Source organism: Phyllostomus discolor, chromosome 12 (genome assembly GCF_004126475.2).
Source record: "Phyllostomus discolor isolate MPI-MPIP mPhyDis1 chromosome 12, mPhyDis1.pri.v3, whole genome shotgun sequence".
NCBI lineage: Eukaryota > Metazoa > Chordata > Mammalia > Chiroptera > Phyllostomidae > Phyllostomus > Phyllostomus discolor.
This window is the reverse complement of record NC_040914.2, coordinates 42,818,159-42,842,219: the sequence shown is the minus strand read 5'-3', so window position 1 is coordinate 42,842,219 and position 24,061 is coordinate 42,818,159. Positions and strand designations below refer to the sequence as shown.

Here is a 24,061-nt window from a genome sequence, read left to right as displayed (position 1 = left end):
CAGGGCGAGGGAGAGGAACACTGACCGGCTGCCCCCCCCCAGCACACCTGGACCCGCCCCCCAGGTGCGTGCCGGACCGTGTGGTGCACAGACAAGTGCTCCAACGCAGCCGCACCAGCCAGGGCCGGACTTGTCTTTCAACGTGTGTCAGAACCTGAACTTGACTGTCGCTAGCAAACCCACACCTCACTTCCCTGCCGCCCCCCTCCTGCCCGGGGCTGGAAATGGCCTACGACCTTGGGGGGGGGGGGGGGAGTCGGTGGTTTCAAAGAGCGCGCTCCGGGGAGCCCAGACCCGTGGGCATGCCCAGCGCTCACCCCGCCCCCCCCCCCCACCCCGGGCCCTGTGCCAGCCATGCCCCGTCTGCCAGCCTGGACTTGGGGCAGCGGCCTCGGCCGAGGAGCTGGGTGGCCCCCTGACTCATTTCCACGCAGAGTCGACCGAATCACACGTGGGGAGGGGGTTCCGGACCTAGGCCGTGGCTCAGCCACACCACGCGGGCTGGGAGACCCCATCGCTGATTCCGTCAGCCACTGTGCTGGGTACGGCGGGAAGGCCGAGAACAGGAGTCCCGTAACCCGCCTTTATCGAGTTTCACTAGAAGGAAGTTCCCCCCCCACCCCGTCTTCTGTTCTGGATGCTCACACCCACACTCAGGGCCCCGACTCTGTCTCCAGCACGCAGCTCAGGGCGTGGGATGGGACAGGAGCTCAGTGAACCCCTGCCAACTGAGTTCTCCTCAGGGACACAGATACAAGGTGCAAGAGGCAGGGGAGCCCGCGGGTCCGACCTGGAAAACGGACTAGGTTTCCTACGCCTCCCGGTGGTGGGAAGGGACACGTGAGCTGGCTGTGCCTGCAGTGCCCTCCCCGCTAAGGTGTGACCTTCTGCTGTGGGTGAACGGAGACAAAGCTGAGACATGTATAAAACAGCCAATATCCCAGTGACACAACTTGTATTTTTGAAATGTCACAGGTCACCAAAAGCCACTCCGCCAGGTGGTGCAATGACAGGCCCGTGCCACAGAGCAGAGACCCGAACAGAGCCAGGACCCGGGTCCTGGTCTGTCCGGCTCCAACACGAGTGTCTCCGTCACGGGGTCACGTGAGCCTCCCAACCGGACAGAGAGCTGGGAGCCGCGCTGCGTGGGGGTGGGCTGCAGGGTCGGCACGCAGGGAGGGACGACGGTGCAGGTCAGCGCGACGTGGAGATGTCTCCCACAGCCGGGAAGGTGTCTCTGGTGCCAAGAGCCTGCGGGGTCAGACCTGCTGGAAGCAGCAGGGTCCTGTCGCCCCCAAGGGCCCAGACCTGAGAGTAGCCAGGTATAAAGCGTTGCATCAAGCATCCTACCTGGTGCTTTTCTATAGACTTCCCCTAACTTCCCCAGCACCCCCCCGAGGTTGTTACTGCTACTCTCATTTCAGCAACCCGGACGCCCGAGCGCCTGAGCCCCGAATCAGTCCCCTCGGGGTGTGCACAGCACTGTCTCCCCGGAGGCCCGGCAGGAGGCCCGGCGTCAGCGGGGGTTGCGGAGGTCCACCCAGTCCCACACGTGCAGAGAGGCGTCGCTCGCTGCCGACAGCAAGGTCCTTGGCTTGCGGGGGTGCCAGGTGTGGGTGGTGACCAGCGGGGCGGTGCCTGCCCCATCGCCGTACAGGAAGACGTGACCTCTGTGAGTGAAGACGGGGTCTGCCCGGCCCTGCGTTCCGTCCCAGGACGTGACGTTGTGCACCTGGACTGTCCCGTCAAAGCCTGAGGAGGAAGGAGAAGTGAGAACACTGGCACGGACACGCAAGCTCTGACGCGGCGACTCTGGTTCGCGCCACAGAGCCATAGCAGGCCCCGGGGAAGGGGTCCGGCAGGAAACGAGGTCCCTGACGGCCAACCAGGGGCGCGGGCCCCTGCCCTCTGCCGGCAGCTGTGGATGCCCGACCCGGGGCGGGTAGGGACGGTGACCTGCTGCGCGTCACTCAGGTGCCAGGCCTGAGGCTGACCCTGGACACACGGTCTCTCCCTTAGTTTTCACAACTGTACGAAGGAGGTGCGGACACTCAGCCCAGGAACCCGAGGATTAAGAGACTTTTCCAAGCCTTTCCCACCTGCCCCAAGTCCTAGCCCATCCGAGTCTCCCCCCGCAGACGGCCGTCTCCCACCTGACAGGGGAGGGGCAGCCTTTGGAGGAACGTCCTCAGCGCTCCCGTGCCCCGGCTCCACCCACGCTCACGCCTCCCCCCCTGCCCCTCGGCCCCGGCTGTCCTGCGAGAGGCCGGCCCCTCTGCCCACGCTGGCTCTCCCACTCCCTCTGCGCCCTGCCGCCGTCGGTGGTCCTCTCTCGCCCTTTCGCTCATCTCTCGGCCTCCCTGCCCCTCGGCGGGTGCTTCCCACTGGCCTCCAGAAGCCCTTGCTAAGGACCCCACTCAACCAGACGCAGTCAGGCCGGCTCAGCAGCCTGCTGCCGGCGGGAGGGGCCCGAGCGACACCCACGTGACCCCATCGCCGCTGCCTCCCCGGACAGCCCGTGGCCGCCCCGGTGTCTCCCCAGGCCTCCCAAGCAGCCTCAGAACCGAACTCCTGCTGGGACAGGAGAGCCCGCCTCCCCCTGCCCCCGTGTGAAGGGTCAGCAGCCGGAATGGGGGGGCCTGCCCCTGGAGAGCCGGAGGGCTAACTTGGGGGGCTCTAGGCACCCGGAAGCAGCCTGGAAGAGAAAGCGCAGACCACAGACGCCGAATCCCGCTCGGCGGTACCTGAGACGGCCAGGCAGCAGTCCAGGCCTGGGGCCCACGTCACCCGCAGCAGCTCCGGGTCGGGGCTGGGTGTGGACACGGGGCACTGGCGTGCGCTCACGGGACGGCAGAGGTCCCGGGGGTCCAGAAGACAGAGCCGCCCGTCTGAGCGAAGGCCGGCGATGCTGGGCCCGGGGCCCGGGGCCTCGGCCCTGACCTCTGCACACCAGCGCCCTCCGCCAGGCCCGGCGGTCTCTGACGGCGCCCACTTCTGGCGGGTGTCCACGAGCCCCAGCCGGCCCGAGGTGCAGCAGAAGGCAAAGGTGTCTGCGTCCAGGGCCTGCAGGCTACTGAGCGCCTCGCCGTCGCCGACACCTGGAGGACGGAGGGAGGGAGAGAAAAGCTGCAGGAGCCGCTCGGGTCTGGCGATGTGGCGGGGCCGGCCGGCCACGAGTCCCTCCTCTGGGACGCGTCCCCCGTCCCAGGCAGAACGAGCCACGTCCCCCCCTCCTGTGCACCCCGCCACTCTGCTCCGCCAGGTGGGTGCCGGCCCCTCACGGCCTCCTGCAACCCTGGAACAGGAGCCCCTGAAGCCAGGGCTGGGCTCGCATTCATCCTGGGTCCCCAGCCCCGAGGCCGGAGGGGCCGGCAGGGGGCACACCGCGGCCGCACCTGAGGCGTACGTGGTCTTCTGGGACTCCAGGTCCACGGCCTTCAGATCGCTGAGCCGCGCCCCGTGCAGGACTGCGGGGGCCGCTGACGGGAAGACGGAGACCCGAGGCCAGAGACTCCCCTCGCTCCCAGGCACAGCAATGGTGCTGACGGCTCTGATCACATCTAGGGGGAAGGGGAGGCGGTGAAAGCCCACAGTGCGGACGCAGGCCGGCGTCACCACAGGGAGACAGCCGGCCAGCCTTCCCTGCACACCTGAAGGTCAGGGGAGACAGGGAACTGGCAGCGGGCAGGAGACGATGTGGAGACACGAACTCCGAGTTACGTTCACATTTGAGACTCTCAGGAGCACTACAACTCCTTCATAATCTGTCCTATAAACTGTCTTGCAAGTGGGAGATAATGAATCACGGCCACCATCCTCAGAGCCCCACAGGCGGTTCTGGCTGTTCACAGCTTTGCGGAGCTCAAACAAGGGAAGAGAGAGGGCAGATGACACGGACGGCGTCGCTTACACCCTAGGTGAAAGCACAGGCACGGGGCGCACAGACCGACACGAGTTCCCCCCAAACACACTCTGCGACCTCAGCGCTCCACCGAAGCCTTGCAGGCGAAGGTCACGGCGCACGTGTCCTTGTCCTCAAACACAGACTGGACAAGAAAGCCCGTGTCCTTTTCACACTGAACAGGAGGCAGACACGTGACCTCGAGCTGAATCAAGCTTCAGTTGTTCCCGTCGGCCTCGGCTGCCGGGGGGCAGGCAGGCTCTGTGTCTGCGTCTGCGCCTGCAGCGGAGGCCTCCCGGACAGACGCCTCACAGCCCCGCTCGGAACAAGGCGGCTGCTGTCCGAGCCGCTCGCAGGGAGACGCCTAGGCTGCTGCTCCGAGAGGCGCCCGTTGTTTGCTGCCCACGCTCTCCGGAAAAGGGAGACTGTGCATCTCCCTCCATTCCAGAGGCCAGGTGAGCCGGAGCGTGCGCAGAAGGGATGCAGAAGGAGCACCGGCAGGACCGGGGCCGCAGGCCTGAGAGCATGAGCCGCTCGGCCAGCCGCTCACACGCATGGAGCGCACGGAGGGGCCTCCTGGGCTGAGCCCGAGTCTCGAGCCTGCTCCCGCCACAGCAGCCACAGAGGGTCCGGCAGACACAGCAGCTGAGCCTCCGGACCGGAGTCTGTCTCCGGGGAGGGCCAGTGAGGCCGTGACTCAAACCAGCCCGGCAGAGCTTCCCGACTCCCCCAGGCCACACGGAAGCAACGCAGCTCCCCCCTCCCCTCCCACCGCCGCTGAGGGGCCTGCAACAGATGCCCCAGGACTGGCTGCTCCGAGACGGGCCTGGTCCCAGAGGCAACCTGTCCCCTGATGGGGGAAGGCTTCAAAGACGGATTTCAAAGTCACAGTGGGAAACACGGGCTTGGGGCCCCAGGACCGAGGGCTGCTGCTCTGCGACCAGCACAGAAGAGGAGTGCGGGCTCCCTCCTCCTCTCGCCCTCGTCCCGGCAGCACGCCCCCTCCGGGCAAACCCACGGCACAGTTACCAAGGCAGCCCCAGCCGCACAGCGAAACCACCGGTCAGAGCAAGACACAGGCAGGCAGCCCCGAGGCCTCGGCGCTGAGACAGAAGAAGGCCGTGTCTGAAGACGCGACCGACACAGGACAGCTGGGTGCAGAGCGGGGCACCCTTCAAGAGTCGGGACGGCCAGCACCGCGTCACTGAGCGCATGTATGGACAGACAGACGCCCCAGAAGCCGTATCCCTGAGAAGGGTGGATCAGCCGAGGAGTCAAAGACGACACTGAGGCCTGCCCAGGGCAGAGGGAGCCGCACCAGACTGGAGACTTCTGTTCAAAGGGGAAGCGGCGGCCGGGAGGAGGACTCCAGCCCTGCCAGGGGCTGGGACAGCGGGAGGAGGCCGGGGCAGCGCGGCCTCCACAAGGCTCGCACCTTCCGCCTGAGGCAGCTGTGAAAACACGGCCTGGGCACCTCTGCGCCCATCCCTCCCGCTGTGGCGCACGTGCGTCACGCAGCCTTGGGTCAGGTCAGGTCTTCCACGGGCCAAGAACGGGACCTGAAGCACCCCCCCCCCCACTAGGGGCACTGTGTCTTCGCCATAAAGTAACGAACTTGCACTCCGGTGTGCACGCAGCCTCATGCATCTGCCCCGTGCGTCTGCCCCGTGCGCAGGCCAGACCTGTTCCAGACGCTCTGACAAAACCAGGGTTTCTTTTAGACACGGAGGCTGTGGCTCATAACTGGACCTTGGAAAAGTCTCCAAAATAACGCCCTGCTTTTAGGTTTCTAGGAAAACAGCGGCCAGCTTTCCCCAGGCTCAGAGCACTCTGCGCTGGTATCTAGGGAAGACGCCTGCTTATGTGACCTCCTGCTCTCACGGGAGTATCGGAGCCAGCCGCCCGGGGGGGGGGGGGGGGGGGGCCGCAGGTTCTGCAGGGGGCGGCCTGGCACCGCAGCCCCGTGTGGACCCAAGGCAGCAGCAAGGTGCCTCCAGGCGGAAGGCAAGACCCCCTTCCCCTCCCCTCCGAACCGCCGCGGCACCACACAGCCCACCTGTGGGCAGACTACGAGGTACTGGCGTTGAGGACAGACGTGAAGATCAACGGGACAGAACGGAGGGTCCAGAAGCGAACCCTTCCGTTCGTGGTCAATCCACCCGCAATGCGGGCGGACGGGAGAGTCACAGGCAGGAAGTAGGTGCAGACCCCCTTCCTCACACCGCACACAAAAGTTAACTCTAGAGAGAGCACAGACTTCAACGTGGGAGGAAAGAAATCAAAAGTTTTGTGAAAGAAAACACAGGGGAAAATTTATGAGTCAGGTAAAGATTTCTATACATGTTTTTTTATCTTCCTTTCTTAGGTAAGTCCCTTTAGCATTTCATAAAATAAGGGCTTGGTGATGATGAACTCCTTGAACTTGACCTTCTCTGAGAAGCACTTTATCTGCTCTTCCGTTCTAAATGAGAGCTTTGCTGCACAGAGCAACCTGGGTGTAGGTCCTTGGGATAACTGTAACAGATCTCTTAGCTCTGTCACGAGCAGCGCGGTCCCTCGCAGTCAACAGCGACCAATCAGACCCCACGGCGGACGACCCCCAGGACCTCGCCCAGCGCTCCGCGTGGGGGCGCACGGCGAATACGCGCTGACTGGGGAGGTGTGGCTGCTGCTGCGGATCACGGCAATTATTGTCATCATCATAGCCGTGCCCTTCCCTCGACAGACCTGCCGCCAGCGGCCACTTCCAGGCCGCTGGTCGGTGGGAACGCCGGCGCCTCTCCCGGAGCCCACGTCTGCTGTTACTACTGCAGCAGCTGTCCCTACCGAACTGCGGTCGCTGCCCGGCAAGGTCAGGAGCAGACCCCGAAGCCTGGCCTGCGTCTCGGTTCGGCTACTGTCCTTGTGCATGGGAACCGGTGAGCCTCTCCGAGACGGACTCTGCTCTCAGACCCGGGGGCATGTAATGGGATCTCACACTCGGAAAGCGCCCAGCCCAGTGCCTGGGGTGTGACGCGCATCCACGAGCACCCTGGGCCGCATCTCCCAGACTGTGGGTTAACCTGAACAAGCACCTGTGAGAACGCACAAGGCAGAACATCGGGGGGCCCTCGACAGCCCCTGCCACAGCCGGGGAGAAGCAGCCTCGCCACGAAGATCCGGGTCGGCACTTCCCCAGAGGAAGTGCGGGAACTGCTAGTAAGCACCAGAAAAGACGCTCCGCACTGTCTGCCAGTCACGGAGAAAACGCAAAGGGAGCCGCAACGGTGTACAGTCTCACGCCCATTGGGACGGAGACTCGGGGATCCTCGCACCCTGCTGGTGGGAACGCAAGTGACGACGCCATCTCGGGAAACAGTGTGGAAGTTTCTCAACGTGTCGAACACGAACTCACCACACGCCCCGGCAACGCCACCGTCTGCCCGGGAGACGGGAGAACACGCGTGTGTCCACGGAGACCGATCGGTGAACCTTCCGAGCAGCACTCTTCGCAACAGCTGACCGTCGAGCCCACCAGCCGGCGGACGAGTGTGTGACACACGCGGCACACCCACACAGGGAGCACCACTCAGCCACAGAGGGGGACAGGCTACTGCTGCGCACCGTGACGGGGTGTGACGGGTGGGCCTCGAAGCGTCATGCTCCGGGAGAGAAGTCACACACAGGAGACCACGTACTGCGTGCTGCCATCGACACGAAAGGGGACTTACAGAGACGGGAGGCGGACTGGTGGCTGCCTGGGGCGCGGTGTGGGCAGCAGATTAGCAGTAAATGGCATAATGGATCTTCCTGGAAGTTATGAAAATGTTCTAAAGAGTTGATTTATAGTGACGGCTGCACGGCTTGTTAAATTTACTAGAAATCACTGAACCATATACCAAAAATGGGCGAATCTCGGTAAAAGTACGTAACGACGAGGAAGTGATGCGAGCACCTGGAGGTGACAAGGAGTGCCAAAAAGCAAACAACAAAGGAAGGTGCACGGGCCCAGTGACCTCCGGGCGAGGAGGCCCACGAACTGCCCTTCAGCAACAGTGACTCTTGGAGAGGAGCCAGCCCCGAGGCCAGTTTCTGGGAAGCAGCCAAGGGAGGCGGCGTGGGGACCCGCGGGCAGGCAGAGCACCCGTCGCACCGGCTGGCCGACAAGGCTCTGGCTGCAGGAGGGATGCCGGGGCTGGGTCGGCACTGCGGGCTCGGCACCCGAGACAGGGGACGCCGAGGGGACTCCCCTGCACTCCCAGGCGCTGCAGGAGCGGAGTGACTTCTCAGAGGGTCGGGTTCAGCCAAGCCTCCCGCCCCCTCCCTCCGTTTCCTTCCCCGAGGCTACCGTGCCAGCAGAGAGGGGACCTCCACTACCTCCTCCCCCTCCACAAGGTGAGCGCACCTGCGTGGTCATAGCTCTGTCCTAGCCACTGCCACTGCACCTGCCTGGGGGAGAGGCAGTTCACTACCCGCCCCACCTGTGCGCGGGCTGCTAAGTCCCATTCCTGAAGCGAGTTACAGGGAGCTCCATCTGGGGCCTGTGTGCTATGCCATGGCTGCTAATTCATCTCTGCCTGCATTAAAGTAGACACTGAGTTTCAATTCCTGCCCGGCTCCGGGTCTACTTCCTACTTGGCTCAGATTAGGGGATGGAGCTGGGTGTGACAACCCACACCAAGTCGAACCCACTCACCGCTGTCCTCGGCGACCTGCCACACCTGCAGGGAACAACCCGGAAGGCCACTGGTCACCAGCAACCTGTTCGGGACAGACAGGCAATCTCAGGTCAGCCAGCGGGGAGCCCACCCACACGCCCTTTTTCTTCTCCGGCCCACTCAGCTTGGGATTCCCACACGCCCACTCAGGAAAGCTCGCTGCAGGAAGGGACTGTCCAGACCAGTCACCCTCGCCGAACAGGAGGAGCAGACTCGTCCACCCTGGGGACAGGGCCACAGCCGTGGGGAGGCACGGGACTGAGCTGGGCTCCCCTGTGGCACGGGGCGTCCTGGAGAGGACACCAGCACGGAGCCCGAGCGCACAGTCCTGACCCGACTCTTAGCCTCGGCCAGCCAGGCTGTTGGCCCCGTCACACGCCAGCAGCTCCCGGAGAGCCTGGGAGCGCCCTGCTACTCTCTCTCTGGAGCAGCTCCAGAGGTCTGTGGGTTACAGTGGTTGGAAGGTCTTCGGAGGGACCACGAAGCCACCAAGCAATAATAGCTCCTCTGTATCCCAGTTTCTGTGTGCGCGTGCTGAGGTGGGAGGGAAGGGCAGGTGACGGAGGGAGGCGGAACACCTGCGACACTTCCAGCCACCCCATCCTGCAGGGAGGGTCTGGGTCACCAGCTGACCGTACCTGGTGTCTGGCATGTGCTTCAGATCAAAGACGGGCCTGTCCGAAAACCCTCCGTGGCGGACCTTGAAATCTCTTTCTGGGAACAAGCCCTGCGACACAGAGCGGAGGCCAATCAGACACAGCCTGCTCCCCAAAGGAAGGCTGCAGGTGAGCGCCAGGTGAGGAGCCAGGTCCCAGCCTGGCGGGAAGCCAGGGGAGCTGCTCTGCTGGCAACAGATGCTTCTCCCTGCGGGGCCTCGAGGGCCGCGATTTGTCGGCGTCGGTCTCAGCTGCCCGCACGGACAGCTTCCTTGCTTCCTCACACATCCAAACCCCCCTCCCTACCTCTCCCCAGCCCCTTTCACTCTGGCACGAGTGTTACACTCCAGGCCTTCTAGGAGTAATCACAGAGGCTTAACAGCTTCATGGCGGGGGAAGCTGGAAGTTACTTCTCCTGCCACCTCCCACTGGAAGTCAGATGGGTCTTTCTGGTAATAAAAATATAGCTACCAATCATCCAGCATTGAATGTATCAGGCACTGGGCTTAGTGCTTTATCTACTTTATCTCACTGGATGCTTACAAACACCCAGTGAGACGTAGGTGCCAGAATTATCCCAATTCTAAAATGACAAAACTAAAGCACAGAGAATGTCAGCACGTTTTCGAAGATCACACAGGGTTACACTGTGAATCTGAGCCCCAGTCTGCCCACCGGGTCCATGCTCTTGGTCCCTAGACCACGGTCTCCGTGCACAGAACTGTAGGCGAGGGAGAGGAAGTGGCACACGAGGGGAAAGGAAAAGCCAGCGGTGAGGCGGGAGGTAACGCAGGTCTCTCACAAAGGCCCCGTCCGGGCTCCAGCTCGAGCAGAGGAGATGGGGAGACCAACGCACTCGGCAGCACCCGCAGGAAACGTCCCCCCGGGGAACGGACCGGCGGCCCTATCAGACGAGGGCGGCGACTTCACAGCAACACCAGGCAGACGCTAACTCTTTCCTTCCGACTCTTCTCTTCTCTTGGCTTCTGAAACACTGACCTTTCCTGAGAGTCCTCCTACTTTAAATATTTTATTTTTTATTTTTGATCTAGAGCGAGAGGAAGCGGGGGCGGGGGGGGGGTAGGAGAGGGAGACAAATATCAACTGGCTGCCGTTCACATGTGTCCTAAGGGACCAAAACAGCAACCCGGGCATGTGTCCTGATCGGGAATCGAACTGGCAACCTTTCAGCGCGAGGGAAGACGAGCCACACTGGCCCAGGAGCGCACCAGGTTTAACATTATTCCTTCTTAGTATTCCTTGTGGGTTCCTCTTCCTCTGCCCGATCCTTCTGTTTTTAATCACCTTCCCCTCTTATTCCTTATACATTACACATTCATTCTTGATCATCCTAAGGGTTTTAACCGCCCTCTATACCTCAATGGCGCCTTAACTCTATTTCCGATAAACTAAAAGTGATCTTTTCCTCTAGCAGCCCTCTGAAAAATCACAGGACATTCCCTAATACTCATCTCTGTGCATTTCTGCCTCCCTCTTTGGGACCGGAAGGGCAGGCTCAGAGTTTGTCTCTCCGTCTCCCTCCTTCTAGTACCCAGGACGACAGCTGCTCGACCACGGAAGGTCCATAAAGGTTTAACAGACGACTAAAAGTAGACACATATACGCAGCATTGATATTTCAAGTTACCTGGTTTTCTTTTACAGACAGCCTGAGAGGTAATGTCAGATGAAGAATTTCGTTTTTTTTCAGGCTGTCGTAGCCAGCGACAAGAACTCCTGGAGAAAGAAACAGACGGAGCTGCGACAAACTGCTAGAAAGATTCTGGACCATGGCTGGGTCTAGAAACTCCGTCAAACCCGCAGTGGGGGATGGGACAGATCCCGATCTTAGGAAGTGCCGGCATGACACAAAATCGCCCCAAGTGACCAGGGGGATCTCAGAAGAGTGGGCTGGATCCCTCGGGGCTGAGCTCCTGTGTCCCAAGCTGAGTGGGATCCCATCTCCTCACCTTTGTCACCAATCCACTCAAGGACGCGAGTGGCACCGGAGAGGTCGAACGCATGGAAATCCTGGTACCTGCACGACAGGGACACAGGGTCACACGGGACACAAGGTCACACGGTGTACGGTACTTCACAGTTGTTAAAGAACTCTGGCATGGTTCGGCGTTGGGGGACCCGGGCTCTGGAGTCAGCCACACCCAGGATCAAGTCACGCTCCACAATTTTCTCCCTGTGTGACTGCAACCAGGCAGTCAGGCTTTCCCTGAGGCTACGAGCTCTCCGAGCACCGAGACGCCCCCAAGTTCATGGGAGGAATCTATGAGATAATCTGGGGTTCAACCCAGAGGCTGGCGCAAAATAACCGGACACGTATTATTACCCTTCACAAGCACTGCTCCCACTGGCAGCTCACACCACTTGGCCCACGCGGGAATATGCGACTTCCCAGAGGCGGAGTCCTCCGTGCGGCCCCGCCCCGCCCCGCCGCCTGCGCCCGCGGGGCCCAGAACAGGGTTCCCTACGCGCTGCTTCTCGCGCCCGCCTGCGCAGCTGTGCCACCGAGTCCCCGATTCCAGGCCCACACGACTTACAAGCGCAAGGATTCCACCAGCCAGTCCTCCTCAAGCTCCATGGCAACTGTCACTTCCGGTACCCAACTTCCGCCTCGGAGCCTTCCTGCGCCGGAGCAGTCTTCTCGCGAGGAGTGGGCGCGACCTGCTCGGAAGCGGGGGGCGTGGCCTCACGCCAGGGGGCGGGACTTAGACTTGCGGGAGCGGGAGCGCAGACCCCGAGCCGCTGGGCCCTTCGCCCGCCTAGGTTCTGGCTTCTCCCGGCGAAGGCTCCGGGAAAATGACGTAGGATCAGGAATTCCTAGGCTGTCAGCTCCGGGCAGGGCCTGAGGGACCTAACACCGATCTTTACGACCGGGTTATCTGAAGCCCAGTGGGCCGGGGCCAGGTACAATACAGGACGCCTGGTAAAATTCCAATTTTAGGTAAATGAGTAACTTTATCCTAAAAGCATACCCATGCAATATTAGGCCATCTTATAAAAAAAAAACAAACGATTATTTATTTGAAATTCTGAGTTAACTGGGCGTCCTGTACTTTTTGCTCACTCTGGCAGTCCTACGGAGAGCCAGAGGAGAGGCGAGAGCGCGGCAGGGTCGGAGTCCCGCTGGGCTCCCCTCAAAGCTTGGCGAGAGGGTGGAATGAATGGGATCGGCAAAGCCCCGCGTAGTGCAGGCAACTCCCTTCGATGGGCAAGCAAACATACGACTTGCCTGTAGGTGGCAGAGGCGAGAGTAGAACCAGTTGCCGGGCACCAGACCTGGCATTCGGCAGGTGTGGAGTAACCTGCTTGCTGAATGAGCGAGCGGACGGGTAGCAGTCCCGGGTCGGTGCCCGGCTGGTGCCACGGCGTGTTCTGGGTTTTGGGGAGCCAACCCTTATCTCACGTGAACACCCCATCATCCAGACCCCTTTCCCTCTCATTCCCTCAAACACACTGGAAGGAGGGGGACCAGACGTTCTGTGTAAAGAGCAGCCTTTTTATTCACCACTTCGACAGGGAAGCAGGAAATACAGCAGGAATATACTCTGTGTCTGCACTGGCGATGTTCCTGGTGACGCGACCAGACGTCACAGTAGTGGAGTAATGGAGATTTGAGCCCAGGGTTTACAGCCAGGGGAGGCCACTGCCAGGGTCCCATTCAGCACCTTCCCTGCATGGGCACAATCTAAGCCGTGTGGTTGCATCTTCCTCACTAACGGCATCACTTCTGCAGCATTCGCACCAGCAGCCTCCTGTACTGAAAGGGAACACACATTGACCCGGGAGGAGGGGGCAACTGATAAGGGCATCCTGCCACTCCTGGGCGCTAGGCATCCGCAGTCCCACAGGGACAGGCTGTCATCGGAGGCAACCCCCTCACCTCTCTTCCTGAGGAGGGGCCTGGCAGGGGTCAGGGCAGTGTTTTCTCACAGTAATGGCCCCACCCTCACAGTCATGACAGTGAAGGGAGCTCATGGAAGTCAAGCCCGCCTATGGTGACGGGCCCTCTGCCAGGGTCAGTGTTGTCACCGCCCCCCCCCCACTCACCTCTGAAGCCCGTCCCCCAGGTCCAGGTACAGCGTCATCGGATTTTCTAGCTGGTCTGCCTGTTTCAGGCCTTCAAGACCAACGGCCCCAGAGGTGACACCGTCTCCCTTCAGACTCAGCCAGCTCCAGCTCCTAGCTGACCCTTTCACCTGAGGTCCCCAGGGCAGGGTGGTTCTGGGCATCGGCAGGGTCAGGAGGGTGGACTGCAGCGCGACCCTCTCCAGGGCACGCCCCTCCCTTCTTTCAAAACACCCCGTGCTCGGCGCAGCGGGGGACGCAAAGGTGAGTCAGCAGCAGGCGCTGCCAGGGAGCTCGGGCTACCCCAGCTCCCGTTCACTGGCCACTTTCTGCGCACCTGGCATCACGCTAGGCATGTGACATGGTCTCATTTCATGGGAGATGGGCGCTATGGCCCCCATTTCATGGGTGAGGATGATGAGGCTTAGAGAGGTTAAGTGACATGTCTAAGCAGCTAGGTTTTCGGCCTAGCACACCATCACCCCTCGGCTACCTCCTCACTCTGCCTTCCGCACACAGCGCACACAGCAGCAGAGCACCAGGGAAGGTGGGGGCGGGGGGGGGGGGAGGGGACAGCACCGGCAGCAGGGAATGGCTAGAGACTAAGGCTGGCTTGGCTTTAGCTTTGGGGCCCTGAGCCCCACAGGTCTGTGGTTTACAACCAAGGGGGATTTTAACTCCGGCTCCTTCCCTTCACCGGAGCCCCTCTGGCAGTGTCTGAAGACCTTTCCGGCCGTCACAGTCAGGGAGGTGGGGGACAATGTAGTAGTGGACAGCCACCAGGGATGCCGCTACACTTCCCCCGGTGCACGGGACTGCCCCCACCGGGGAGAATTCCCCGGCCCAGAACGTGCCGAGGCTGACAAGGCCTGCCCCCTGGTCGCGGAGCCAGATGACAGACTGGGAAGGGCGCCGGTCAAGGTGAACAGGGCTGGACTCTGTCTCGGCTGCTGATGGACTCGTCTGCTCCCTCTGTGGGCCTCGGTGCCCCAACGTCAACCACAAGCATATCCGGGGCACCCCAAGGGGGCCACGCTGGGCGGGGGTGCACCTGGACCGTCTGGGGAAGGTCCGGCTGCAAGACGCTGCCTTCAGACCAGGCACCTGGTGAGGGGAAAACTTCTGCTTCTCACTCTGGGGGGGGCTGCTGGGAAGGTCCGTTTCCTTTTACTGTTATCATTTTCTTTCTTTTGATTTCTTCACCTGCTTTTCTTTCTTTGGGGTCCTCTCCCTTCGAGCTCTGGAGCTCTGGAGCACAGGGGGAACCCGGAATCCCTGGATTTCTGGGGCCCTTCACGCCCAACCGGGCAGGCACGCCCTAAACCCAGTGCTGGCGCGAGGGGCAGCCCCGGCTGAGGGCAGGGTGGGCCGGCTCACCTGGGTGTGCGGCGGTGGGCCGCCGGGGCGCGTGCCCAGAGCTTTCCTCAGCAGGAGGCTCCTGAGCAGATCGTGACTCAGCTGCGGTCTCTGGTCCCTCGGGGAGATGTGGGGGGCCGTCCCCAGCAGGGGTGGGCTGGGGGGTTTCACACTCTTCTTGCCCATGAAGTGACCTAGACAGGAGGCGCCGAGGCACAAGGAAGTCAGGGAGCGAGGACCCTGTCACGGTGGGGAAGCTCCCGGCCTCGCCCGCCGTTTAGCTTCCCGGCAGGAATACGTGCCACCTCCTCCCTCCTCATCGAGGAGCCATAAGGACCCCTGGCGGGCGGCCAAGCCTGCACCTCACCTTTTCCTGAACAGCTGGAGGGGTGGAGAGGACAGCGCAGCGGGGAGCGGGTGGGACGGGCCAGGGCCCGCTCACAGAGGGGGGCAGAGGGCAGAGAAGGAAGTGGGGAAGGGAGAGGGGTCTGGGAGGCGGAGGTGCAGCGAGAAGACACGCGGACGTTAGAGGAGAAGTCAGCGGGGTCTTGATTAAATTAAGGGAAGGGCCACCAGCTGGCGGGCAGACATAGGATCCAGCCTCTCAGCTCTGCTTGAAAGTGGCCGAGGGACCTCAGCCAACTCACTGCCCTGCCTGGGTCTCAAGCTGTCCATCTACTACATCAGATGAGCTACAGGGTCCCCGACTGCCCAGTGGACTGTCTGTGGCTGAGGGGCGGCCAGAGAAGGAAAAAGGGTTGAGAGCCCGGTGGTGAGGGGCACCTGCCCAGGTCCCAAAGACTTACCGGTGGCCCAGAGGTTGCCTCTCGGGTGCACTCGGGTTTTGCTGGCCCGGCTGCGGGGCTCGGGGAGATCCCAGCTGAAGGAGGCAGCGCTGGCAGCGAGCAAAGCGAAGAGCAGGATGCTGCCCAGCCGCCGGGCGCCCCGCGCCCGCAGGGCCATGGCTGTGCCCAGGCTGCGCCGCACCGTCGCTGCGCTCCCGCTGAGCTGCGAGCCTTTCCTGAGGGGCCTCCTTCCAGCTTTTAAACCCGCGCCCTGGGGCGGAGCCTGCCTCGGGAGCCGCCCCTGCTCTCCGCCCCGCCCCACCCTGCCCCGCCCCGCCAGCCCTTTCACGGGTCCTCCACAACCTGCACACCCAGACTCCCGCACCAGTGGGCACCGCTCCGGCGGGCTGTCCGGCCTTCCCCGCGCACGCCCCCCTCTACGCCCCCCTTTGTAAGGGTAAGAGCGGGGCGAGGATGCTCCCCCAGCGTCACACCGGCGCCCAAGCCCTGCAAAGACCCAGGTACTAGGGGAGCCCCTGGCTCCCTCCCTGGACTCGGGCCGGCGCTCTGTCCGCTCCAGGCTAGCACTCGGCACTCAGCAGAAATCACAGCAGGTGCTTGGGACCGGAAAGCAGAGTGAGGACGGGATAAGGAGCCCCGCCCCATGGCCGCCTGCTGGGGAGAGGCCCCGCAGCAGCTGCTGGGCCGGAGGAGGCGGACCTCTGGGCTGGGGGAGCGGGCACTGGACCGGGAGCCCTGTGCAAGCTGTGTGACTCCCTGGAACCCCACGGTTCTTCACCATGAGACGGGAATAACCACACGGCCCTGTTTTTAATACTTTCACGTGTTTAGCAGTTTTCCGTGGTGGAAAGCAGCCGTCCTACAACACCGCCCACTCACACTCAGCACGCCCCCCCCCCCCAGAGCTGTCCAGTCTTGCTCGGAGAGAGGGTCACAGGCAAAGCAGCGGCGCTCCAAAAATGTTTACTGACCACCGCAGTTCGGGGCACTCTGCCAGGCGGGCACTGAAGGAGAGGAGACACAAGGGGGGTCTCCTGGAGAGACAGAAGACACAGAGTGATGGCGGGGTGGGGGTGGGGTGCAGGCCAAGCCCTGGAAGCCCGCACAGCACAGCTGTGTTGGAGCCTGCTCGCTCGACGGACCGCCGCCCCGAAGGGAAGCATGTGAGAGGAGCTGCCTCCCAGGAGCACGACACGCGGGACAAGGTCACCCCGCTTCCGGCCCTGGCTTCCCCCCAGTCGCCGTGCTTCTGTCTCCCACCCCGGCCTTTACACCTCCTCTCTGCGTTCCCATCACTGCTTAGCCGCGGTGCACAGATATAGCTCTTGCCACCTTCCCGCAACAGTCACCCCCTGGCGACCCCTCCCTCCCCTCCGCGTCAGTCACACGCCCGTCCCGCCTTCTCCGGTCCTCGGTGCAGTGGCTGCTGGGAAAACACAGGGGCTGGCGTTGAGCGCTGCCCTGCAACATGTCTGCAGGGGTCTTTCTCGGCAGGTTCGCCTCTCCCTTCGGAGCTGGACACGGGCTCCAGACCGAGTCACTGGCCCAGACCCCGCACTGGGATCAGACTCCGGGCCTGCTGGGACCGCTCTGCCAGGGCGGGGGCTGCTTTCCCCACCCCGCCCCCGCTCCGCTTTACTGTCCCCACTCCAAACCCCAAGGCGGGTTAGATTTCTCAGGGGGAGAGGGAGCGGGCACTGAGTCTGGAGTTTCACCTCCTCCTGCAGGGACCTCGGGACGCTGCTCTGAGTAGCCCAGGCCTCCTCTGACACAGCCGGGTTCGCCGCTCCCACGGCGGCTCCAAGGCTGCCCCAGGTGCCCCTGGGGCCACTTTATCTGCCAGCCTCGCACAGGAGGAAGGAGCTCCGAGGACCCCCGGAGAGAGCAGCAGGGCAGCCCCTCCACAGCCCGCTGTGAAACGCCCCTCAGGAACGAGGAGCGTTGGGCACGGCAGAGAGGGTGGCAGCACTTCCTAAGGGATCTCCAGGGCGTCCAAGGCTCTGGGTGTAGGACAAGGACCTCCATGGCTCCCCCAGTTCGCCGAGATGGCCGGGGAAGTCCCAAGGCCCCCATCCCTCGCACGGGGAGAACCGGCAGTGAAGCACACGGCGGTGCCTGTGGAAGCTCCTCAGAGCTCACTGCTGACCCCCCCAGGTTTCTACCGCATTCTCGGACATGCACAGGAAGTGAGGGAGAGATTCATCAGATAATCCAAAAGATGACTTAAGGAGGGAAGAATGCATGACAAATCCTGGCATAAGTAACATCAACAAAACATTAAAACTGCACCCTGGCCGGCTAGCTTTGTTGGTTAGAGCATTGTCCCCAGGTGCCAAGACTGCAGGTTCGATCCCGGGTCAGGGCTCGTACAAGAATCCACCAATGAATGCACAGGTAAGTGGAACAACAAATCCATGCTTCTCTCCCTCTCTCTCTCTCTCTCAAAGATTTCTGTAAAAACGCCATGGTTTTAAATCAAAGGTTGCTTAAAATAAAGGGCACGTATTATTGTTTGCTACATTTTCACTAAATCAGAATCCATTACGAGGAACACCTTTCACGACCGAGTCTTTGTTGTTTTCCAAAGCACACACATGCCCCCGTGACCCCCAACACCGCTCTGATGCACTGAGGACTGGTATCACGTCCCTTTCATGGAGAAGCTAACTCACGCACAAAGCAAGTTAGTTCCAGAGAAATGAAACAAATGGAGAAAACGAGAGTCCGACTTCAAACAAACAAAAGGTACAGAGAACAAAAAGAGAAAGTGAAAGCAGGAATTTCCATCAGACTTCAATGAGCCTGGTAAAAGCAGCGACGGCAAGCGCAGAGCCGGCCGGTCTGAACAGGACGGTGTAACACCAGTCTCCTAGCTGACCTCTGGGTGCGGACGCCCTTCCACGGGGCCGGGGGGGGCCAACCGGAAGCATCCTGAGACGTCTCAGGTCTTTCTCTTCGGAATATCAGAACGACAGCAGACTCTTTAAGAGAGGCAGGAGGAGGATCAGGGATATTTCATACAATTTCCCCAAATCGGAAGGAGCACAAAGGTATTAGCTAGAAAGTCGGAACCTTAGTCACTCCTAAGGAAATATTTCAGAAACTGAAATTGTCAAAATGCAGTTTTTTAAGAAAGGCTATCTTCACCAAAAGAAAAAAATACTGACGTGCAATGAGAAGGTGATGGCAATCCCCGCAGTGGCTAGGAAAGCTCAGAGGCTCCCGGTGAGGCCCCGGCGAGGCCCCGGGGAGGCGGTGAGGCCAGGAGGAAGCGGGAGGCCCAGGCCCAGCCTGAACGGTTAGCTGGGTGTTAACAGCCACATATTTCAGGGGGCATTTCAGGAACTGCAATAAATCCTCTTGAAACCTCAGAGAGCTTTACGTGCTTGGAAACCTGCCTGAGGATCTCCCTGCGTCCAGGAGATTTACTGACCTGAGCGAACCCACACAAGCACCACCCCGAGGAGACTCTGAAGAACAGTCCCCAGGGGCTTTGCTGCTGTGCAGTTTACCCCGAACAAGAGCCTCGCCAGACTCTGCAAAGGTGGGAGACGGGTTACGACCCTCAGCACCGTGACAGGATCCAGCAACCGGCCTCAAGTGCTGGCCTGTCATCCAGGAGCTGGAAGGTGCCGGGCAAATCTCCGAACTTCTGGCTTTCCTCTTTTGTCAAGTGGAGTTTATTTTGAGGAGTAAGTGAAAGAAAACAAAAACCTATTACAAGTTCAAAAGTACTTAGCAGAGCACACGGCGATTCTAGGCACCCAACGTCGTTAGCTGGGTCCCGGGAAAAGTGAGACAAAGCCCGTGCTGGACCCCAAGCCCCAGCGCGGGGCGCACAGCTTCCCTGGACAGCGGCGGAGGCCCGGTGGCAGCAGAATAGCCCGCCAAGTGCCGTGGCCCAGCGCCCGTGGCACGGGGCGCTGCCTGAGCCACCAGAACGCCAGCACAGCTCCTTCAACTCCTGACCAAGTCCAAGGAACGAGTTCTACTAACAAGGTTCTCTCTTGTCCACGTAAACCAGCCGCCAGGCGGGCAGCTTCGATGGAACTAAATGCCGGCCGGCTGGCTCCTGTGCGTGAAGCACGCCCTGCGTGCTCGTCCTGGGAACCGGACGCCTGGAACCACCGCTGACCAACCCACGTGAATGGGCCGGTTGGAGGGAGGGTTCGAGAGAAATGCTGCTGCTTCTTCACCGTGAGCAGGCGGCGTCCCAGAAACTCCCAGACCGGTAGAGCAGCAACCTGCCGTTTGAACGCCATATTCACCATCATAATGATATAACTGTACAGGACAGTAAGTGGTTTTGTAACACCGGCTTAAGAAGCAGCGAGGTAAAATACTCTCAGCTGGCGAGGATGAGAGGTTGGATGTAATGGACGAGGGAGGTTTCATCAGAGGGAAGAAGAGGTAGGAGAGTTGTGGTTTCTTCAGAGAGGCCGTGAGCTGTAGTAGGAGGTTAAGGAGCACCACGTTGCAGAAGAGCCAGCTGGGGGCTCTGGGGCAGACCAGGCAGCCGGCCGGTTTCCTGCGAGGCGGCTCTCGGCAGAAGCTGCCAGACCGGACCTGCGCTGAGGGCGCGTGCCCCGGGCCCACGGCAGCAGGCTGGCTGCACAGAGGCTACTGCACGACGCCCTGTGGTGCCTGGGGGGGGGGGGGGGGGGGGGGCGGGGAACTCCTCGGTCCTCGGCCTCAGTCCATGTTGCTGTCGCTTCACCCCATCAGTCCCGTCCCACCAAGCACGGACACCACCCTGTCCCTCTTCACATGGACCGCCCCCCCCCACGTAGGGGGCTGAGAACCAACACGCACAGCGGTCTTCTGGTGCACCTTATCCCCTATTTGCTTTTCCTTTTCTCTTCCTACTCACTTCGATCCCAAACTCGTCAATTATTTCAGACCTCATCACCTATCTTGCTTGTGCCGGACCTTTTTTAGCCGCCCCAAATCCCCTTTGAAACAACACGAGGCAGAAACAGACCTGAAACGCGCAGAGCACTGTGACGGGGACCTGGAGACGCACAGGGCACATCAGAGGCCGGCCTCGGCGCTTCGATGCTGGCAGGGAGCCGGCGGGGAGCAGGACACCCCCATACACACCCCGCGAGGCCACAAAGGAGCACGAACAGAGCCTGGCAGCACCGAGAGGGAGCACCGTGCACTCCAGAGCGCGGTCAGGAACAAAAACGCTCCTCTTCCGAGCTCCCTGGGCACCTCGCTGCTGCTGCTGCTGCTGCCCCCAGGGTCCCATGTGGAAAAGCTCTGCTTCACTTGCCTCTGTTAGGGCGCTGAGTTCCCGGCAGAGGAGGGACCTGGCCTCACTCCTCTCTGCATCCCCAGGGCCTAGAGGCTGGCCCGGAGTAGATGCTCAGTGACCGCCTGCTGGGCGAGAGGGCGTTCGTTCGGCAGCGGGGCAGTGGGCCGGCACCCCAGGCAGCGCGGCCGGCGCGAGCAAAGGCCGGGGGTCCATGCAGTGAGGCCAACGGTGAGGGTACAGGACATGGGATCTGCTGAGAGCTGAGGCTGGAAAGATCCTGGGTGCCTAGAATGACACTTCTGTAACATTTTTTATTTACTGATTGCGTGTGTGTGTGTGTGAGAGAGAGAGAGAGAGAGAGACTTGTTGTTCCACTTATTTATACATTCAGTGGTTGATTCTCGTCCGTGTCCTGAATGGGATTGAACTCACAACCCAGAGCATCAGGACAATGCTCTGACCAACGGAGCTACCCCGCCAGGGCTCTTCGCCGCTTTCTGATTGCACCTGCGTATTCTCATCTCTCGCACTCTTTGGTTACACAGAATTCTGGGCCCAGACTCACCGCTGCTGTAGGTGAAGGGTCCTGTTTGTTGTTTTATTTCTAAAAGCCCGTCTGCTACTGCTCACAGTCCCAGGGAGGGAGGACAGTGACAAAGATACCCCCAACCAGAAAACAGTCGGAACGGGCGCGCCTGACCACAGGAGCCCCGCGAGGGCACCCGTGCAGCTGCTAGCACCGGCCGGGTCACTTCTAAAGCTCAGCCGAGTGATACACGCCATGGGAAGGGCTGCCTCAGAGGCCGGACAGCCCCCACGCCGCGTTCCAAGGGGGCGCTTGGACTTGGCAACACATGTGTGCGCATCACCAACACACGTTCTCAGGAACAACGGGGCCTCACTCCAAGACTGAGCTCTCTGGAAGCCTGAGACTCCCCAAGCACAGTGACACGCACCAATACTGCTCCCAGCGGGAGACAGCACACACACAGAAGAGGCCACGGACACCGCGCGGAAGGAGAACACAGGGTTCCCACTAACGGCTCTGGGAAGGGAACAGGCTGCACGAATGGACCCGTGGAGAGAGCAAGTGTTCAGATTCAAATTTGGCCAGACCGAGGTGATGCGCTTAGTAATTAACAGGGAAGCACAACTCGCTTTAACGGTTCATATGCTCTGCCCCAGAATAACAGCTCGACACTAACGCCGCCCTAGGTTATTACCACCTCTGGTTCCCAGGCATGGTTTTGCTGAACATTCAGTCCACGCTGCTGGATGCCACGGGGAAAAGCGAGCCATCTCCCCAGAATGGAACTCCGGCCCCGGAGCAGCTCACCGCCGGAGCAGGGGCCTGGAGGAGGCCGCGGCCAGCAGGGGCTCTGGGCTGCAAACGCTGGCGGCGGGGAGCAAGAACGATGGCCTCTGAAGACAGGGAGACCCAGACGGGCAGAAACAAGCGTGCACGTGGAGAAACGGCCGTACGGCACCCGGGAGCTTCACGGCCGCTGGGTTCAAAGTTCGGACTTCACACGTACGTAACACTCAGGGCAAACAAACTTATGGTCCAAGAGCGATACTTCTCGGAGTAAAGGGGGTGCTAAGACAAACAGGTGGACGTGACCTAAAGTCGGCAGAGACTGGCGCGTCTCGGGGAAACCCTAGCGAGAGGGAGCCACTGGGGTGACAGCAACGACAGCAGACGGATGGCAGTAAGCGCGGGACTCACCAGGGGCTGATTTGGTGGGGAAATGAGAAACCCAGGTGTGGACACCTGCACAGGAACGGGGAGACCCGGCGGGGAAGTCTGCAGGGACGGCCGTGAGCGCGCGCTGAAAGACGGGCCAGCCCAGGGCGGGCGCCCCGGGGGAGCGCCGGGGGCGTGGGACAAGCACGTGCGGGCCGGACAGTGAGAGTAAGGAGAGCGGCCCAGTGCCTGGTGCCGGCCAGGAGACAGCCCCATCGTGGGATCCTCATCTGGAGTTTCATCGGATCTTCCTCTCTCAGGTTCCCTTGGCTCACAATGACCACGCCCGCCCAGATCTCAAAGAGCTTACCATTCCATTAAAACAGCAAATTAAACATCTCCGGCATTTACATTACATTTTCAGAGAGCTTTTCAAATACACTGTGTTTACAAGTACAACCTCCCCGTTTGAAGCTATGTTTTCGCACTAAACTAGATCACATAAAACCTGGGGACATAACACCTATCTCCACAAAAGATCTTTTTATTTTTGGCTAACAGAGCAATTCCAATATTCGTACGTGATTTCTTGACTTTCCAGGGAAGTTTAGCCGTTGCTTCCAAGCAGAGCACCCAGGCAAAGGGGGACACACAGTGACGTCACAAACTGGAGTGTGAAACACGGAGGCGGGAGACACGCAGGCGATGTCCCCCTCCCAGGGAGTGCACGGAGGAGCACTCTGGGCCGCTGGGGACGCGGGGCCAAGGCCGCCTGTGCCCAGGCGCGCTGGAGCCCTGGGGACCCCGGAGGCCGGTCTGTGAACAGGGCCAGGGCGTTGATTCTGCGAGCGGGAAGCCCTGCCCCCGGGGAAAGAGGGAGGGAGGGGCCACTCTCCCCCACCCACCCTCAGGGGCTATTTGGGCACTCTGCCACCGGGCTCGTGAGGAGACAGAAGCCGCCCAGGCAGGCTCCAGGAGGCACTTGTCAGCGGCGATGCGCCAAGTTCCAGGCTCTGCTGGGACCACTGAAGGCCCACATGCAAGGCTTGGGGACCGAAGCCTCGATGGCGGCCAGTGTACCGCAGGGGCCTCCCGGTCCCTCCCGAGTGAACTGAGGTCCACCTCAGGTGAACAAACACTAGAAATCGTGTATTTAGCCCGAAACAGAATACTTGTTAGAGATTTCAGATTAACCCAAGAAGAGAACAGAGTATTCAAGAGTATTTTGTGCTTAAAACACATCGGCTTTCCCTCCGTTTCCTACTTCCCTAACTGCCTCAATAGTGAATGAGGAAACAGACCTGGGCTTTGTGTCCACCACCCGGAACCCGGCCTCCGACGTCCGCCCAGCACAGCCAGGAACTCGAGAGGGCGGGTCCCGGCAGGTGAGAGCTCAGGGAAAACAGCAGCCGGCGTGCCCCCCAGCCGGCTCCAAGGCCCTGCCCCTGAGGCCAGAGCATGCCGCACCAGGGGCCGGGAGACAGGGCGCAGCAGCGTCTCAGGTGCAGGGAAGGGGGTGAGTCTGCAGCTCGGGGAGGGTCTGAGCCTCCCCGCGGCTCTGGCTGGGCTGACACACATCTGAGTCACACCCTAGGGAAGAATCGACTCTGTGACTCAGGCTT

General features: G+C 61.2%; 2 protein-coding genes across 4 annotated transcripts; both read right to left on the bottom strand.

Annotated features, from left to right (window-relative positions):
* Nucleotides 1–938: 938 nt before the first annotated feature.
* WDR73 (WD repeat domain 73) lies at nt 939–11,899 on the bottom strand. Its single transcript, XM_028502415.2, has 8 exons — nt 11,809–11,899; nt 11,224–11,291; nt 10,902–10,990; nt 9,237–9,325; nt 8,577–8,641; nt 3,396–3,560; nt 2,745–3,098; nt 939–1,752 (listed from the first exon to the last, which is right to left on the bottom strand). The coding sequence occupies exons 1-8, from the start codon at nt 11,847–11,849 to the stop codon at nt 1,517–1,519; spliced, it is 1,107 nt and encodes a 368-aa protein (XP_028358216.1). The 5' UTR covers nt 11,850–11,899; the 3' UTR covers nt 939–1,516.
* Nucleotides 11,900–12,746: 847 nt separating this feature from the next.
* NMB (neuromedin B) lies at nt 12,747–16,415 on the bottom strand. Of its 3 annotated transcripts, none has more exons than XM_036012356.1 (3): nt 15,499–16,415; nt 14,706–14,886; nt 12,747–13,048 (listed from the first exon to the last, which is right to left on the bottom strand). In XM_036012356.1, the coding sequence occupies exons 1-3, from the start codon at nt 15,653–15,655 to the stop codon at nt 12,859–12,861; spliced, it is 528 nt and encodes a 175-aa protein (XP_035868249.1). In that variant the 5' UTR covers nt 15,656–16,415; the 3' UTR covers nt 12,747–12,858. The 3 variants fall into 3 exon arrangements, with proteins under 3 accessions (XP_035868249.1, XP_028357983.1, XP_035868248.1); XM_028502182.2 differs by having other exon boundaries at nt 12,747–13,023; nt 14,714–14,886; nt 15,499–16,413; XM_036012355.1 differs by having other exon boundaries at nt 12,855–13,028; nt 14,714–14,886; nt 15,499–16,412.
* Nucleotides 16,416–24,061: the final 7,646 nt, after the last annotated feature.

Bases quoted from the DNA above. Each gene is read 5' to 3' on its own strand.
- WDR73 (XM_028502415.2), bottom strand. From the start codon at position 11,849: ATGGAGCTTGAGGAGGACTGGCTGGTGGAATCCTTGCGCTT. The intron at 8,642-9,236 runs GTACGGTCAGCT...TGTCCCGAACAG, and splicing joins AAGCACATGCCAGACACCAG to GTTGCTGGTGACCAGTGGCC. The intron at 3,561-8,576 runs GTGAGTGGGTTC...CCTTCCCCCTAG, and splicing joins GCAGGTCGCCGAGGACAGCG to ATGTGATCAGAGCCGTCAGC.
- NMB (XM_036012356.1), bottom strand. From the start codon at position 15,655: ATGGCCCTGCGGGCGCGGGGCGCCCGGCGGCTGGGCAGCATCCTGCTC. The intron at 14,887-15,498 runs GTAAGTCTTTGG...CCTCCTGTCTAG, and splicing joins AGGCAACCTCTGGGCCACCG to GTCACTTCATGGGCAAGAAG. The intron at 13,049-14,705 runs GCCCACCCTGCC...CTCCTCCCGGGT, and splicing joins CCGCACACCCAGGTGAGCCG to CAATGTGTGTTCCCTTTCAG.